The sequence below is a fragment of the Myripristis murdjan genome, chromosome 1 (assembly GCF_902150065.1).
Source record: "Myripristis murdjan chromosome 1, fMyrMur1.1, whole genome shotgun sequence".
Taxonomy (NCBI): Eukaryota; Metazoa; Chordata; class Actinopteri; order Holocentriformes; family Holocentridae; genus Myripristis; species Myripristis murdjan.
In genome coordinates, this window is record NC_043980.1 from 31989858 (window position 1) to 32004710 (window position 14853).

At 41.5% G+C, this 14853-nt stretch overlaps 2 protein-coding genes and 1 long non-coding RNA gene across 5 annotated transcripts in view; 2 read left to right on the forward strand and 1 right to left on the reverse strand.

Moving 5' to 3' along the window:
- Positions 1 to 14853, reverse strand: part of LOC115366993 (uncharacterized) — a 192106-nt gene that overhangs the window by 130188 nt on the left and 47065 nt on the right. The gene's annotated exons all lie outside the window — the stretch shown is intronic.
- On the forward strand, positions 5219 to 8578 carry hmx1 (H6 family homeobox 1). The gene is made up of 2 exons (XM_030062669.1): positions 5219 to 5797; positions 7561 to 8578. Exons 1-2 carry the CDS (start codon positions 5497 to 5499, stop codon positions 8184 to 8186), a joined length of 927 nt encoding a protein of 308 aa, XP_029918529.1. The 5' UTR covers positions 5219 to 5496; the 3' UTR covers positions 8187 to 8578.
- hmx4 (H6 family homeobox 4) lies at positions 10376 to 12267 on the forward strand. Its single transcript, XM_030062678.1, has 2 exons — positions 10376 to 10757; positions 10957 to 12267. Exons 1-2 carry the CDS (start codon positions 10550 to 10552, stop codon positions 11526 to 11528), a joined length of 780 nt encoding a protein of 259 aa, XP_029918538.1. The 5' UTR covers positions 10376 to 10549; the 3' UTR covers positions 11529 to 12267.

Sequence of the window (14853 nt, forward strand, 5' to 3'; positions counted from 1 at the left end):
TCTTTTCCTAAAGCAAGCAGTCGTGTTTTAGAACTCTGACATAATTTTTCCTACCTCTTATCCAGCCATTGGTTTCCATTCATTCCACTACGATATCACAATAAACTTTCAGAGACTTCAAACTTTCTTCACATCAGTATTCCATCACCACAATAAAGTCATGCACATTAGTTTTCCTAAAAGCTGTAGCACAAAATTCAACTTTGAAACACAGGGATTTTAACTATATGTTGTGAAATCTTTACTATGCCCGCATGATTTGGAAAGTGGTTTGTTGCAATGTAAAATGTGAGTTAACTGTAGTATACTTGCCAAAATTCACAATCACCGGTATGGTCCTTTAAGGTGCATTTCAGGCCCTTGACCATTGGAGGGCCCTGCACAAAACCAAGACGAGATATACTACTGTGTCTGTTGAGAGATGGTACTTGTCTGATCTCTGTGTCTCAGAGTTGTTGTTTTTTTCTTTCCCTTTTTTAGCCACAATTCCTTCACTGTCAGAGAGAAGTGTGCGAATGCATGTGTGTGTGTGTGTGTGTGTGTGTATCAGAGAGAGGTAGAGCAAGAGAGGGAGAGAGAAAGAGAGAGAGAGAGAGAGAGAGAGAGAGAGAGAGGGAGAGAGAAAGAGAGAGCTCTTGCTTGTGTGCATTTGTGAGAGCATGCACAGACTCAAAGAAAAGTCATTTGAGGCCACTGTACTCCACTGAATCACTATGAATACCTCTGAACATAAAGAGAGTTGTGAAATGCCCCACAGGAGATCTATGTCTCCCTGTCTCGGCCTGCCTGTCCCGCTGCCACCAACATCATGAACTAGGTCAAAACTGTCTCCACTTTCATTGACTGCAAACCTTCTATTGAGAATTGTATATTTCTGAGCCGTTACAATCACACATGTAAGAGTATAACAGCTGTTGGTGATTATGTCTGGGTGATTTCAATTCAGGAAATCACAAAGGGAATATGATTCTTTAATTGATGAACTGATTGTTTGAAGCATTAGGAGCAAACATATTCTCAATCAGATAAAAAGAATCATAGAGATATGTACTTGAATTTGATTGAAATAATTTCCCCTTAACTCAGAACTGAGCAAAATGGAACAGAGGATGGTTAAAAGCAACAGGATTGAAAAGTGTCATATACTGGATTTTCATATGATTTCCTAGGCATACAATATATTTCATGAACAGTAAATGTGTTTTCCAAAAATGCTGCAGTTTTTCCTTGGAGGATAATAACACAAAACCGTAACATTCTGTTTCGTTGCTCACAGGCCTTGCAATGCTGGGGGCTGGAAAACACTAACAAGCGCCAAGTGTTGAAACATGCTCAATTTGATGCAGCTGTCTACTGGCAGTACATATTGATGATGTGATTTTTGCCAATGTTCAAATTACATTTCAATTCTAAGGACTGTGGTGGCATGGAGTGGGCTGCAGAGCTGGGTAGCAGGCCAGCAGGCCCTTAAAGTAAAGGGCACGCCAGGCTGGATAAGGATCATAAGGGGGGAGAAATAGGGGGGAGGCAGAAAGTGAGAGAGGGGCCTCTGGGTCTGGGCTGTCTGCCCCCAGAGTAGGGGGCACTGGCCAGGGTGCCACATCGTTCAGACGGCCTGGTGTACACAGAGAAACCTGATCTAATGCAGTGTTTAACAAACTAACACACAGTATGCTTACACACATACAGAAATAGATTTGAACAAAGAAACACAATCTAAGAAGATACACAGAACACCTGGCGATGCATGTGATAATGATGATGAGAATAATGACTGTAATGACAATGATAGCATGAATAATTTTGTTTCTTGACAAAAAGACATAAATGAAGACTATATTGACATAAGCCTCAACAATATCCCAAATAAGCTTAATGTCACAACAACCACTCTATATAGTGCTTAATCTCACTGACAGCCATTACTAAGCAAACCCTGTCACTGGTATGACTCTGTATGCTGAAGCAAATCAGACTAAAAATCTGATTTAAGATCTATCGTTTACAAAGAATCATGATGTGGCAAATACTAGTCTGGGGATATTAGGCCTACACACACACACACACACACACACACACACACACACACACACACACACACACACACACACACACACACACCACAGAGAGAGAGAGAGAGAGAGAGAGAGAGAGAGAGAGAGAGAGAGAGAGAGAGAGAGAGAGAGAGAGAGAGAGAGAGAGAGAGAGAGAGAGAGATTCTTTCCCTGATAAATCTGAAAGCAATTATCTCTAACAGCACAAAACGCCTGTATGTTGTTACTAATTTCAGGGATGGGAAGAACCAATATATCACGATAGTGCGGGGCACTAAAACACACAGAAAAAAATGAATGACATTGTCTGAAAGGACAAGCTAATGATCGTTTAGCCAATTTGTGCAGTGCACGATCAATGAACTTCCCACCAGGTTGTAGAGAGCATAATGTTTGCAGAAAAAGAAAATGCCATTTTGTCATGTCACCTCACTGCAACTTACTGTGTACGACTGTAATGTTATAAATTATTTTACCATCCCCTGCGGTCTAAAACAATTCTGGCTATAAAGTCACAAGTGTACCTGATGACTTTTAAGATATTTAAGCTAATTATAGAACCAGTGGTTGAGAAAAAAATGACTATAATATTCCTAGAATGTTCATTTAGGGAATCGCAGCTTGAGGCACTCAATGGCGGGTTCAAAGCGACCTTATCGTCCTTTGCGGTATTTTTTTTTTTTTTTTTTTTTTTATCAACCAAGGTAACGCTGTAATATTTACATGGGATATTATGATAAATGGGTTTACTGTGATATTTGTACAGTAGTTCTGAAATATATTTGGTTTGGGCCCGGGTTAGCATATTTTCTTACGGGAGACTTGTTCTTGGCATTCTCTAGGCCTACTATATTCTTCACTAAAATGAAGGATCGACATTAAATGAAATTAAAAATAAATTCTCCGTTGCTTAAATCGGGCGATTAAATGGAAACGGGACTTTTCGTAGGAACAATTAGCTTGTAGTTACGTATTACAAAACAGCAACTATTAAACGTCCCGAAACCAAACTCAGCTGGTGATAGGCTACTGTTTGTTTTTTATGCTTGAGAAAAAAAAAAAAAGTCTATTTGGCCTCACGGGAGAATGAAACACACACACACACACACACACACACACACACACACACACACACACACACACACACACACACACACACACACACACACACACACAGAACTGGCGAACACACATCAGCCAAAGCGATATGATGTCGCACATTGACCGGGATATTACAAGACAGGTGTACGACCTCTTCAACACACGGGTCAGGTTACTGCAAGTTGTCGGTATTGAGTGTTACGTTGAAGAGCAACACTACTCTGATCCTCTGTCAAAGGGTAAGTCTAGCCTTGGGGTGAGAGATGGGGAGAGAGAGAGAGACGGAGAGAGAGAGAAAGAGAGAGAGAGAGAGGGCGGGGGTGGAGTGTGTGTGTGTGTGTGTGTGTGTGTGTGGGGGGAGGGGGGGGGGGGGGGGGGGGTGCTAAAGGTCAGAGCCGCTGACTCCATTGAGGGAAATAAAAGGCTCAAATGTCTTGCCATTTCAACGAAAAGGGTAAGGACGCCCGTCAGCACTCATTTGAATGTTTTAGATGATCGAATAGTGATAGTTTTATCTTAATCGGTAAAATGAGGCCCGGATTCACGGGGAACGTTTAACGTTTAAACCTTAACCAGTGAACCTTTTCGTGTTGGTACAGTACACCTATTCTATCTTTATCCTTTGCATATTAACCATAAGCAGTAAAGCTGTATGCAAGGCTAACAGGATGTACCTTCATTTGAATATGAAGCATTAATGTTGTTCAATGTTGTGAAGCTGAAGATGGATGAGGTGCATGATGAAGGTTATGTAAAATATAAAATGACATGTGCCCCCATGACTTGGGGACATATGTCATTTTGCATTTTATATTTTATATGAAACTTACACATTCTATTCCAATGTGGGCTATTATTTAGTGTTTGCCCACATTCGTGTGCAGTCATTGGGCCAATAATGGGGGGGCTTTATGTGCGGTTCTTTTGCTGGAAGCCAATAAGAAATGTCAATAGGAAATGAGATGCGCCTGTGTTGTGTTCTACAAGAACAAAAAAAAAAAAAAAAACTAGGCTTATTGTTGATACACGTGGAGACCAAAACGATGGAGACGTGATTTTTGCTCTAAAATTAATATCGGAGTGTGATTCCTGATCATTGTATATTTCTTTTTTATTTACCAGTACATGACAACGACACATAGGCCTATTTGACGGAACCATAGCCTACTATTTCAGAGTAGGTTGAGAATAGGCTGTCTTTAAGTAAGCCTATAACAACAGTGTATTAACAATTAAGTTTAACTATGTGAGAAAACAAAATTACTGTCGAATCAGAGTTAAATCATAATTAATATCGGAAAGAAAATACGCACAAATTCAAATCTACTCCCAGTGTTTTATTTTAACCTAGTCAGCAGGGCAGACAAAATAGTATTAGAATACATAAGTAGCCAATAAACATATTTACACAATGTTTGGATAACCTCTGACAGCACCACAGCTTGTCGCTATAATTCAGCTCCTCCATGTTGTTGTTGTTGTTGTTATTGTTATTATTATTATTATTGTTATTATGTAGTCATTGTAGTCATTGTTATAGTAATGACTACATAATAGGATCCCAATAATGTTAACACAGAGCACAGCTAGTTTCACGCTCTCTCTCTCTCTCTCTCTCTCCCTCACACACACACAAGCGCGCGCGCACACACACACACACACACACACACACACTTATAAAATGACAGGCTCCGTACTGTAGTTCCCTGCCAGCCAGCGGCTCATTGTGAGCGCTTCCTATGTCACAGTGGACTGAGGGGCTCGACCCTCGGGATGGATGATGCGCTGGCGGATCTTTATTTTGATTTGCACCCTAATTGACCCAAATAAAGAGTGCTGTACCACGAACAGAGGGGTTTTTACTCCTGCGTTCATGCCCCCGAGGGAACGCGCCTGCTCGTACACACACACACACACACACACACACACACACACACACACACACACACACACACACACACACACACACACACACACACACACACACACACACAGTAATTCTCAGTTCCTTGGACAACCCCATTTGCTGTTGTGCTCGTCCAATCGCTTGGTGCCCTCGGCTCGTTAAGCGTTTGACTTGACGTCTCACTGTACTACTGCTTCCGTATCCCTGTCTCCCTCTCCTCCTGCCGGCACTGGGGAGATCCCGTCCCGTCACTGCAATGACTCTTCACCCGATCGATGTGGGAAAGGGACGTTTGAAATGATTTTTTGGACCTGCTTTGGCTGCCTGGACGCAAAATCAGGAGGGGAGCCGCTCGGTTTTGTGTAACACGGTTAAAGGAAGAGACAGATCCCGGGCCAGGCTGTTTAAAGTGGATATTAAATATTGTCGCAGAAGATGCCGGAGAAGTTAACAGACAGTCAGATTCCCACTTCGTCGAGGGCTTCATCGTTCTTTATTGAGAATCTACTGGGCAGGGGGCGGAATGGACAGGGATCGATGGCGGATCACAGTCCGGGGGGCGCTGGTATGGAGATAGTCTCCCCCAGCGGAGTCTTGGATGGACACCACGCCGAGATAAGCACTCAAGTGCCCACTGGCTACAGCAGCGCAGCCCTGTCTCCACACAGAGAAGCGTCGTTGCGATGGTACCGCGGAGGGACTGAACTGAACATCAGAGCTGTGGAAACACCAAACAGTGAGTTCTTTCATGTTTGTAACTAACCCGATTGTAGCTTAGCGCTGTTCGCGCCTCGGTGCACAAAACAGCTTTGGATGCAAATGCTAAGCTGTGAGAATCACAGTCTCCGAGGCAAAACGCGTGCACTGTTTGTTGTTGCAGCTACTGCTGCTGTAACACTGTTAGAGCATAAATCTCCTCTCCTCCAACCATTTTTATTAACGGAATTGGCCTATAGTTTGACCACCTTTGTATAGTATGAAATTTACTTATTGGTGTAAGCTGTATGATGATGAGTCATTAAGGGGAAAATAAAAAATTAAGCTAAAAGCTTCTTTGAAAACAGAATCGTTGTTGTTTATTTGAATGTAGTGATCACCATGGGTCCGTTTACCAACCTTTTCTTTACCACGACATCACTGGTTGTTTGGTCACATTACTCACACTGTCACGTCGCTGATTCACCGGGGAAATTTATCCCGGTGGACGTGACCTCGTGAGCGGGTCAGAGCTACGGAAGTAATTTTGAAAGCTGGCACGTCGCCTGTGGCTTCTTGCTTCATTAGATAAAACCAATAAAATCAGCGCGAGTGCGTGGAGTCCAGACTGCCGTCGCCGCGGCTGTTCTTCTCTTCTTGTAGCCTATATTCCCTCCGCTACCGTCGCGCTTTCCAGTCATTAAAAGGCTGAGGCGTGCATTTGGTCTGTCCGGTTTGTTATCCTAGTAAAGGTACGGCAGATCTCTATGGGCTCATGGGCTCAGACTCTGCATTGATCAGCAAAATAATTTTATGGCCTCGTGTTTCTCATGCGTGATCCTTACACGATTGTTGTCAAGAGGTGGTGAGGTAATGTCAGGCTTGGTTTTCTTCAAGCAATTCTATCGTGGCCCTACCTGAAGGTTACGCACACACGTTACAAACAAATGCCACACATCTCACCTAAAAACAGAAATCCAGCAGCGTCACGCACGTCAAAAACGAAACCTTCACGCACACCTGATCTAAGAGCTATTTGGGCACTGCCTTGCGCCACCAGACAAGCCAAAGTATATCCCCTCTATGGATTCATACAGTAGGCTGCCCCAATTTCAAAATGTCTATATTTTCACTGCACTTCGGTCCACTCCTTAAGGATGCCTACAGGCAAACTGAGGCCTAAATCCATGCAGTTAAGTTGTCGGAAAGTTTGGCCTATTCTCATACTAAAAGTTAAGTTGTAATTAGCCTACTTGTTGCAATATCTTCGATGTCATCTTTAGGGTATTTTAAACAGCTGTTGCGGTGACCCAAATTTCACATGGATCATTAAAGTGTCTTCTCATCTCATCTACACTACTAAATTCTGCATATCCTGCACATTTCAGCTTACTACCCTCTTAACCCCCATACATCTATGTTAAAAATCCTTTTAATCTTAGTCCTGTTTTGTTTATGAGAAAATCATCGTACAGCCCTATTTTCCCAGTTTAAATAAACTTGTTTTGATATTTTCCTTAAATTAAGTTTCATTTTCTTGAGTCAATCTGCCTTATTTTGCTTTTGTTGAATTATTGAAACAAGAGAAATCTCCACTGGACACAAGTGGAAATATCCACATTTTTGATTGTTTTAAATAGAAAACAAAAACACAGGCTATTAGGCTATTCAGAGGGAAATGAGGGTGCTTGGCAAAGAGGTCATTCGTATATATATATATATATATATATATATATATATATATATATAGTTTTTTCAGTCAGTCATGGTTCATATTCGTATTGCTATTTCCCCTCCATTCAGGCCCAAGGGATGACACCAGGCGTTCCGAGGACCGCTGTTGCTCCATACTGACTAGTGACAGAGATTCCCCGGCCGTGTCCGAGCCTATAACGGAGGGCAGCGACGAAACCGACCGAAAAACGGGTGACAGCAGCTTAACGGACGACAACGAGGATGCGCAAAATGGCTATGATACACGGTCGGATCAGGACGCAGCCTTGGACCCGAGCTCCACCCGGAAGAAGAAGACCAGGACGGTGTTCAGTCGCAGTCAGGTGTTTCAGCTGGAGTCCACTTTTGATGTAAAGCGGTACCTAAGCAGCTCGGAGAGGGCAGGGCTGGCAGCGTCTCTCCACCTGACGGAGACCCAGGTCAAAATCTGGTTCCAGAACCGGAGAAATAAATGGAAGAGACAGTTGGCGGCGGATCTTGAGGCTGCAAATATTTCACACTCGACCCAGCGGATTGTCAGGGTCCCCATCCTATATCATGAGGGCCCCGGACCCACAGCAGCCCTGGGGTTCAACCTGAACGGGCACCAGGTTGCCCCATCCGTTATGGGCTTCTCCAACTCTATCAGTTACCCCCTGTCCTCTTTCGCTCACTCCATGAGTATGTTAAGGTCACAGATGACCGGCTTAGTGTAAAGACTGAAAACTGATATGACAAACTTTTTGTTTATTTGTTTGTTTTGTATTGTTTGTGCATATCATTTGCCTACCCTATTGATACTGAATTGTGCAATAAATCACGTGGCCGCAGAGGAACTATTGTTGATTGCATCCAAAGATATGACATGCAGAGACCATTATACTCACAGTTTAATGATGAATCATCTTTATGTCTCCGTTTATCAGTCTCTACAAGAGTCTATATGCTCTTGTCACAGTAGGCTGTAATAATAGTCAAGCATGCCAAGGCCGAAGATGGTGGCCGAAGCTGTTCGTGTATGTTTGAATGCACGCATATTTTTGCAAACTTTTATATTTAAAGACACGTTTTTTTCCAACTTGTCACTTTTTCACATAATAGGTAAATAAAAAAAATCAAGCACAAAAGGTATGCGCTGTCTTGTGTCTTAATGCAACTATTCTACGGTGTATAATGCCAGCCCAGTCACTGACCTCAAATATCTCAACTTTTCTTTCACTCACAGAAACATTCAGGTTTACAAAGAGAAGTGCATATCATAGAATGCCATACGCCTGTCTGTGAAGTGAATCCATATGTTCTGTGACGCCACAATCAGTACCTACAAAGCGATAGTCAGTACCCGTGCGTCTCTTTAGGGAAATGGATAAGTTAACCTGCAGACCTATCGCACATTTCTTCGCAAATCTGAAAACTTAATACTTTGCACCTCCAAAATGTATGTGTAAGTAAAATGTGCTAGGGCATGTTTAATCAGGAACCTATGTGTGCAAGCAGAGGACGTGCAGAATTCACACAACTTGCAGAGTTATCCACGATATTAGCCTACATAACTTTGCTGTGCCTGCAGGCGAGGTGCACTGGCATAGCATCTCACTTTAGTGCTGATTTATTTCCCAAAAGGTCTACCTACATTTAATTTATGTGAGTGCCTGATTGTCACAAACGTTTCATCTCAATTTAAGATTTGGATTTTTTTACTGGGTAAAGTTGAGTAACGACTCTGGATTAGAATGAAAACCAAAACCAAAGAAAGATTAAAAAAAAAAAAAAAAAAAAAAAAAAAAAAACGTGAATTCGCTTGATGTCACTTAATTCATGCAAATTCACCTTTTTTCAGATTAGCTGAACGCAGATAATGAATATTAGCTGACCCTGTGCAGCACTCTTTTTTTCAAGAGAGTTGCACGGGAGGCAAAAAAAAAAGAAAAAAGAAAAAGAAACAAAAACAACAACAACAAAAAAAAAACAGCAACAGGTTGGTCTTATTTATTTTTGTGAGAATTAAAAAAATAAATAAAAATACACATTATACACTGACAATTCAGAAACAAATTGAAATTGAGTTTTAAAAACAAACAAACAAACAAACAAACAAACAAAAAAACAAACATAAAGTGCCTTATATTCTTAGGCCAATACATACAGTGATTTTATAATAGCATAAACACACACACACACACACACACACACACACACACACACACACACACACCTACATATGAATGTATGTGTATGTGTGTGTGTATTATTTTAACAACGTTCTACGAATAATGATTGAGGTTTGTTTATAATATCTAATTTAGAGGAAATTCATTATGTATTAGGAACTCGTAGATCTGGGAAACATCATTATGCAAAACACACACACACACACACACACACACACACACACACAGAGAGAGAGAGAGAGAGAGAGAGAGAGAGAGAGAGAGAGAGAGAGAGAGAGAGAGAATAAATTCAGGGTCTGCATGGAAGTTTGAAGCATGTCACAAACTTTTCGTGCCTGGGGCTCCCAAATAGATACATCCGTTTTATGACTATTAACCAGAGCTGACTTGCTTAAACTGTAAATAGAAAGATAGAGAAACATGTGATTTAAAAAGTATAAAAATAAACATTTGCATTAGCTCATTGCACAAATGGGCTATATGGGAACGAAGTAGTGAAACTTAACTATTGCTGATTTTCTTGGACGAGCATAAAGGCTCTCCAGGCAGCAGATGGATGATGAGGTGAAGTGAAGGGGTGGGGGTACCTAAGAACAACATTCTCCTGCCCTCCCTTTCCTTTGCTGTAATTGGCCCGTGACTGTGCGCTCCTCCTGACCAATCAATGAGGACAAAACGCGCTCCATCCGGTCGGTTCAGTAACGGTGGAGGCAGAGCGTCGCCAGCCAGCAGTGCCTGGTCAGTGGCTGCTGCTATGGTGCTTGGAGCATCAAGACGTTAGTGGTGAGGTTGACGTCTCGATCTAGACCTCAGAGCACAGCACACTGCGAACTGCAACGCGGAAGTAACAAAAAAAAAAAAAGAAAAGAAAAGAAAAAAAAAAAAGACTATTTAACGTATTGAAGAATATGAACAAAGTGGACGGACCATGTCGACCCGCTGCCTCGCTGAAATTCACAATTGACAACATCCTGAACCTTAAGACAAGCGGGAGGAACTACAGTTGTCATCCCGCCGGGTTGCAGGATGACACGGCCACGGCGATGCGTAAAGACGCTTTTCAGAGCCGGTACGAGGAGCACGGAGTTCAACAGAGGCAGGACCCGACCATCAGACGTAAGGGTGTTAACTATTGTATTTGTTATGCATGTCCCGTATATAAACTGCACAGATATTAGAGACCATGTGTTATCACCATTACGCACTAGTTTCATTAGCTGTTTTTTCCCCCCCAGCTTAGGTCAGCTTGCATGTTTAGCCACACACTTTAAACCTCAGCCATAACAGCTTACAGGCCGTGTGATTTTGTTCTCAGAGTTGGTCACGGAGAGCAACGGAGCCACGGAAGCAGCCATCAGCCGCGGAGACCCAAGAAAGTCGGCGGAGGCGCGCCTCGAGAGCGGGGACAGCAGCTGCGATGACAGCAGCTCCACCACGACATCGGCGGACCCCCACAAAGGAGGCACCTCCACCAAGAAGAGCAAAATGATAACGAAAAAGAAAACACGCACTATCTTTTCCAAGAGACAGATTTTCCAGTTGGAATCTACCTTCGATATGAAACGCTATCTGAGCAGCGCAGAGCGCGCCTGCCTCGCCAGTTCCCTCCAGCTCACGGAGACCCAGGTGAAAATATGGTTTCAAAACCGCAGGAATAAGTTGAAACGGCAAATCTCCACTGAAATTGACGGACCCGTTAACGATTTCCCTGAGACTGGCAAACCCGTGGTGGTGGGGCAGCTCCCGGCCTTGTACAAAGAGAGCAACCTGCTGGGGAGATGCCTGCTGCCCATGCCCCTGCCCGTGGTATACCCGGGGAGTAGTACGCCTTACCTCTGCTTCTCAAATGCCAGCAAGTACTTCAGCCTGTATGATGGAGACGTATGATGGTCGCAATTATTTGCCACGTGAGAGAGACACTTTTTGGTGGTCTTTTGCCAAGTTTCAAGCATTTATGGTATTTAGATTGTGGGGTCGGAGCTGCGGCCTTGCTGTTTTGCAGACTGCAAGTACAATGGGAGGAGGACTAATTACATATCACAAAAATAAGCTGATTAGGTATTATTTATTTTTTAGGCAAATTTGTGGATTTGGTATAAGCCTAACACTAAACATGCTATAGTTACACATAGCCGTTTTTAATACGAGATCTTTTTTGTTTTATTTTTTTAGCAGGCTAAGTTAATGATAGCCTGGAGGAGGCCTAAAACAGTATAAACTCCAGCATTTTGTTGTTTACATAATATTTCCACAAGTTTATTATTATTATTATTATTATTATTATTATTATCATCATCATTATTATTGTTGACAACAGCATTTCCAGCAGCCTAAGCCGCCAAAGAAAGTACTATAACGTAGCTATTTGCATGCATTTACTGTATCATAATGAATTTTGAATTACTGAAATTATCTATGTATTTAAATGAATGTAATTAACATTTATTTTATGTTTCACGCATGTCTTTTTTTTTTTTTTTTTTTTTTTAGTAGCAGTATCCACTATTCTTACTTTATCCCACGTTTTGCCTATAGGCTCATTACACCATTTACTGAAAATGTAATTAATTAAAACATCTTCATTCAAGAAATATTATAAAGAATTGACTGAATATTTTGGAATGAACTCTTTGTGGTTATTAGGTTGGAAATTGCAGATAATGGGAATATTGTGTTGTAAAGTCCAGTCAGCTTGTTAATCCAAACTGCAGACATAAGAATCCTCTGCTAAAACCGCTTATACCTTTCTAATTTCAACATAATGCACATGATGGTTTCATGGGGATTAAGAATAATAACAAAAAATATAAAAGTTGCCAAAGTTGTTGAAATTGTTCACAGGTTGCCAAAGAATTTATACTACTGGTCCGAGTAAAGGCCTGTCCCTTGATGTGAAGTTGGCTTGACTGAAACAGTGCTTGGTTATCTAATATACCCAAGCTGCCTGTTAGTTTACAATTTCAAACATCTTTGTTTCTGCCTCATACTTGCAGTTAGCATTGTTACAATATAAGCCAGGTATTTTGACCTAAATACTAAAGAATAAGAAAAGCTGTGTGAACAAATAAGAAAAAACAGAAAGCATTCACCATCAGTTCATCTATAATATATGCTCCATTAGAGTTAAACTTTAAATCCTGCGCCTTTCACTGAGCACTGGTCACAGCACAGACCAAACTACAATTACATTTCATACAGGCAGGGAATTGGCATGAGGCTCATGCCTATGTACATTTATCTGGGGGAATACATCTAAATTCTCACACCCAGTGTTTTGCAGACACTCTCTGCTGTATTTCACATGCATAGACCACATACAAATACCATTATCATGTTTTAGAGTACAGCTATACACACATAGGTGTGTTGGCAAAATTTCAAGACAGTCATATTCAGTAAAACAGACTTTTGGCATTTAGAAATGTACCCAGGCTCCAGAATGAATTATTGTACTACTAATCCCTAAACAGGTGGATGGATCTTTGGGCTTTAATAGATCTGCTGCCACTTTGATAACATGTCTTAGTTGTAGTCTGCTTTGTGGAGTGTCTAGTCTGTTCAAGAATGAAGGGGATACAGCCAGTAACCAGTCAAGTTAAAAAACCACACCCTGGACACTATAATCAGAAAGGACCAGTCCCTTTCACCTGTAATAATGCTCGATGCCTATACTGAGATCTAAATATAAATATTGCTGTGTAACAACCTGTTAAGTATATAAACTAGGTGTGGGCAAGGATGCATCAGTTAGCTTATTTCTGTTGCTCCCTGACAGACATTTTTGGACAAATACTGATGTGAGAAAATACGTCTTTGTCCACAAATTTTTACTTTGATGTTTTTTTCTCTCACTGAAACCCTTGTAATTATGGTTGGCTCATTTAGCAAAAATCACAATACTGGCCGTTCAAATATCTTGAGTCATAGTGACAGCCCGGAAAGTCGTGATGTTTGGAACCTAATGATGTTCCAAGGCCTATAATAATAATAATAATAATAATAATAATAATAGGGTGACACTTTGTGGATCCCCTCGGGGACATAATTTTTTCACTTGGCCAGTTCATCAGACAGTAGGGTCTGTTAGTTGTGCAGAGCCAAAACATAATCTAAAGACATAATCCATGGTTTGTGAATGGATTAAACTGAGTTATTTTATGGCCTAGTTAAAATCAGCTGCCTGATTTTAACTTGGCCATAGTTAAGTGTCTGTCTGTAGTCTGTAGTTAAGTGTTAATCCAAGTTTATTAATACAGCGTTCTATCACATGCCTGTCTCAATGAGCTTACGGGCAATTTATAATGTCAGTTTTACCAATTTATGCTTTTGGACTGTGAGAGGAAACCCAGATGACCAAGGAGAGAACACACAGAAAGAACCGGGGCCAAGATCCAAACTCATGACCTACTTGCTGTGAGGAAACAGTGCAAATGGAGTCACCATGTACTGCTAGCTGTGACTATGACTTAAAATGCACCTTGCCACCACATTGCACCTGATTGAATTTTTAATACTGTAGATTTTCGCCACTGTCAATATAGCCATACACTTAAACTGCACAGACAGTTACATACTTCTTGTAAATAGGATTTCTCATCTTCATTTCTCCACTTTTTTAATCTGTTTATTCTGCTAACTTTGAGCAAAGTATGAATGCCCCTCACCACCACCCCCTCACTCACACACATCCATGCACAAATGTCAGGGTTGTGTCTGTGACATGGAACTGGCTACTTCATACTGATGTATTATGCACCCATTTGATTTACAGCTACACAAAGTTAATCTAATTGCCAAGATGTTACTCTAAGGTAAGTCAGACAGTGAAAAATGAAACCTAGGTTGACCACATCACAAAAACATATACTTCCACACATAATAACCAAATTATACTCTAAGACATCTGAATGAAGCAAGCAGTCACTAAGAATCAGTCTACAATAAGTTCATTATGGATCCATGGTACACAATGACTTCTAAAGTAAGCTCTAAGGCATTTGTATGTGTCATTGTGTGTTTGTGTGTGATTCAGAGACACTGACTGTGTGTGTGTGTGTGTATGTGTGCCCATCCACTGAAGAAGAAAAGGGGCCTGTTATGTCCGGCGGGCTGTCTCGTGTTTCAGAGCTGCTAGAGAGTCACACCACTCTGTACCCACAATCCCTGGCGGCTACCCACTCAGACAGGACAGCAGACTGGAAAGCTGCAGAGG

What these genes read in the sequence shown, in the direction of transcription:
- hmx1 (XM_030062669.1), top strand. Translation starts at nt 5,497, where the DNA reads ATGCCGGAGAAGTTAACAGACAGTCAGATTCCCACTTCGTCGAGGGCT. An exon ending in AGCTGTGGAAACACCAAACA is followed by an intron (nt 5,798 to 7,560) that starts GTGAGTTCTTTC and finishes CCCTCCATTCAG; the next exon opens with GCCCAAGGGATGACACCAGG.
- hmx4 (XM_030062678.1), top strand. Translation starts at nt 10,550, where the DNA reads ATGAACAAAGTGGACGGACCATGTCGACCCGCTGCCTCGCTGAAATTC. An exon ending in GCAGGACCCGACCATCAGAC is followed by an intron (nt 10,758 to 10,956) that starts GTAAGGGTGTTA and finishes TTTTGTTCTCAG; the next exon opens with AGTTGGTCACGGAGAGCAAC.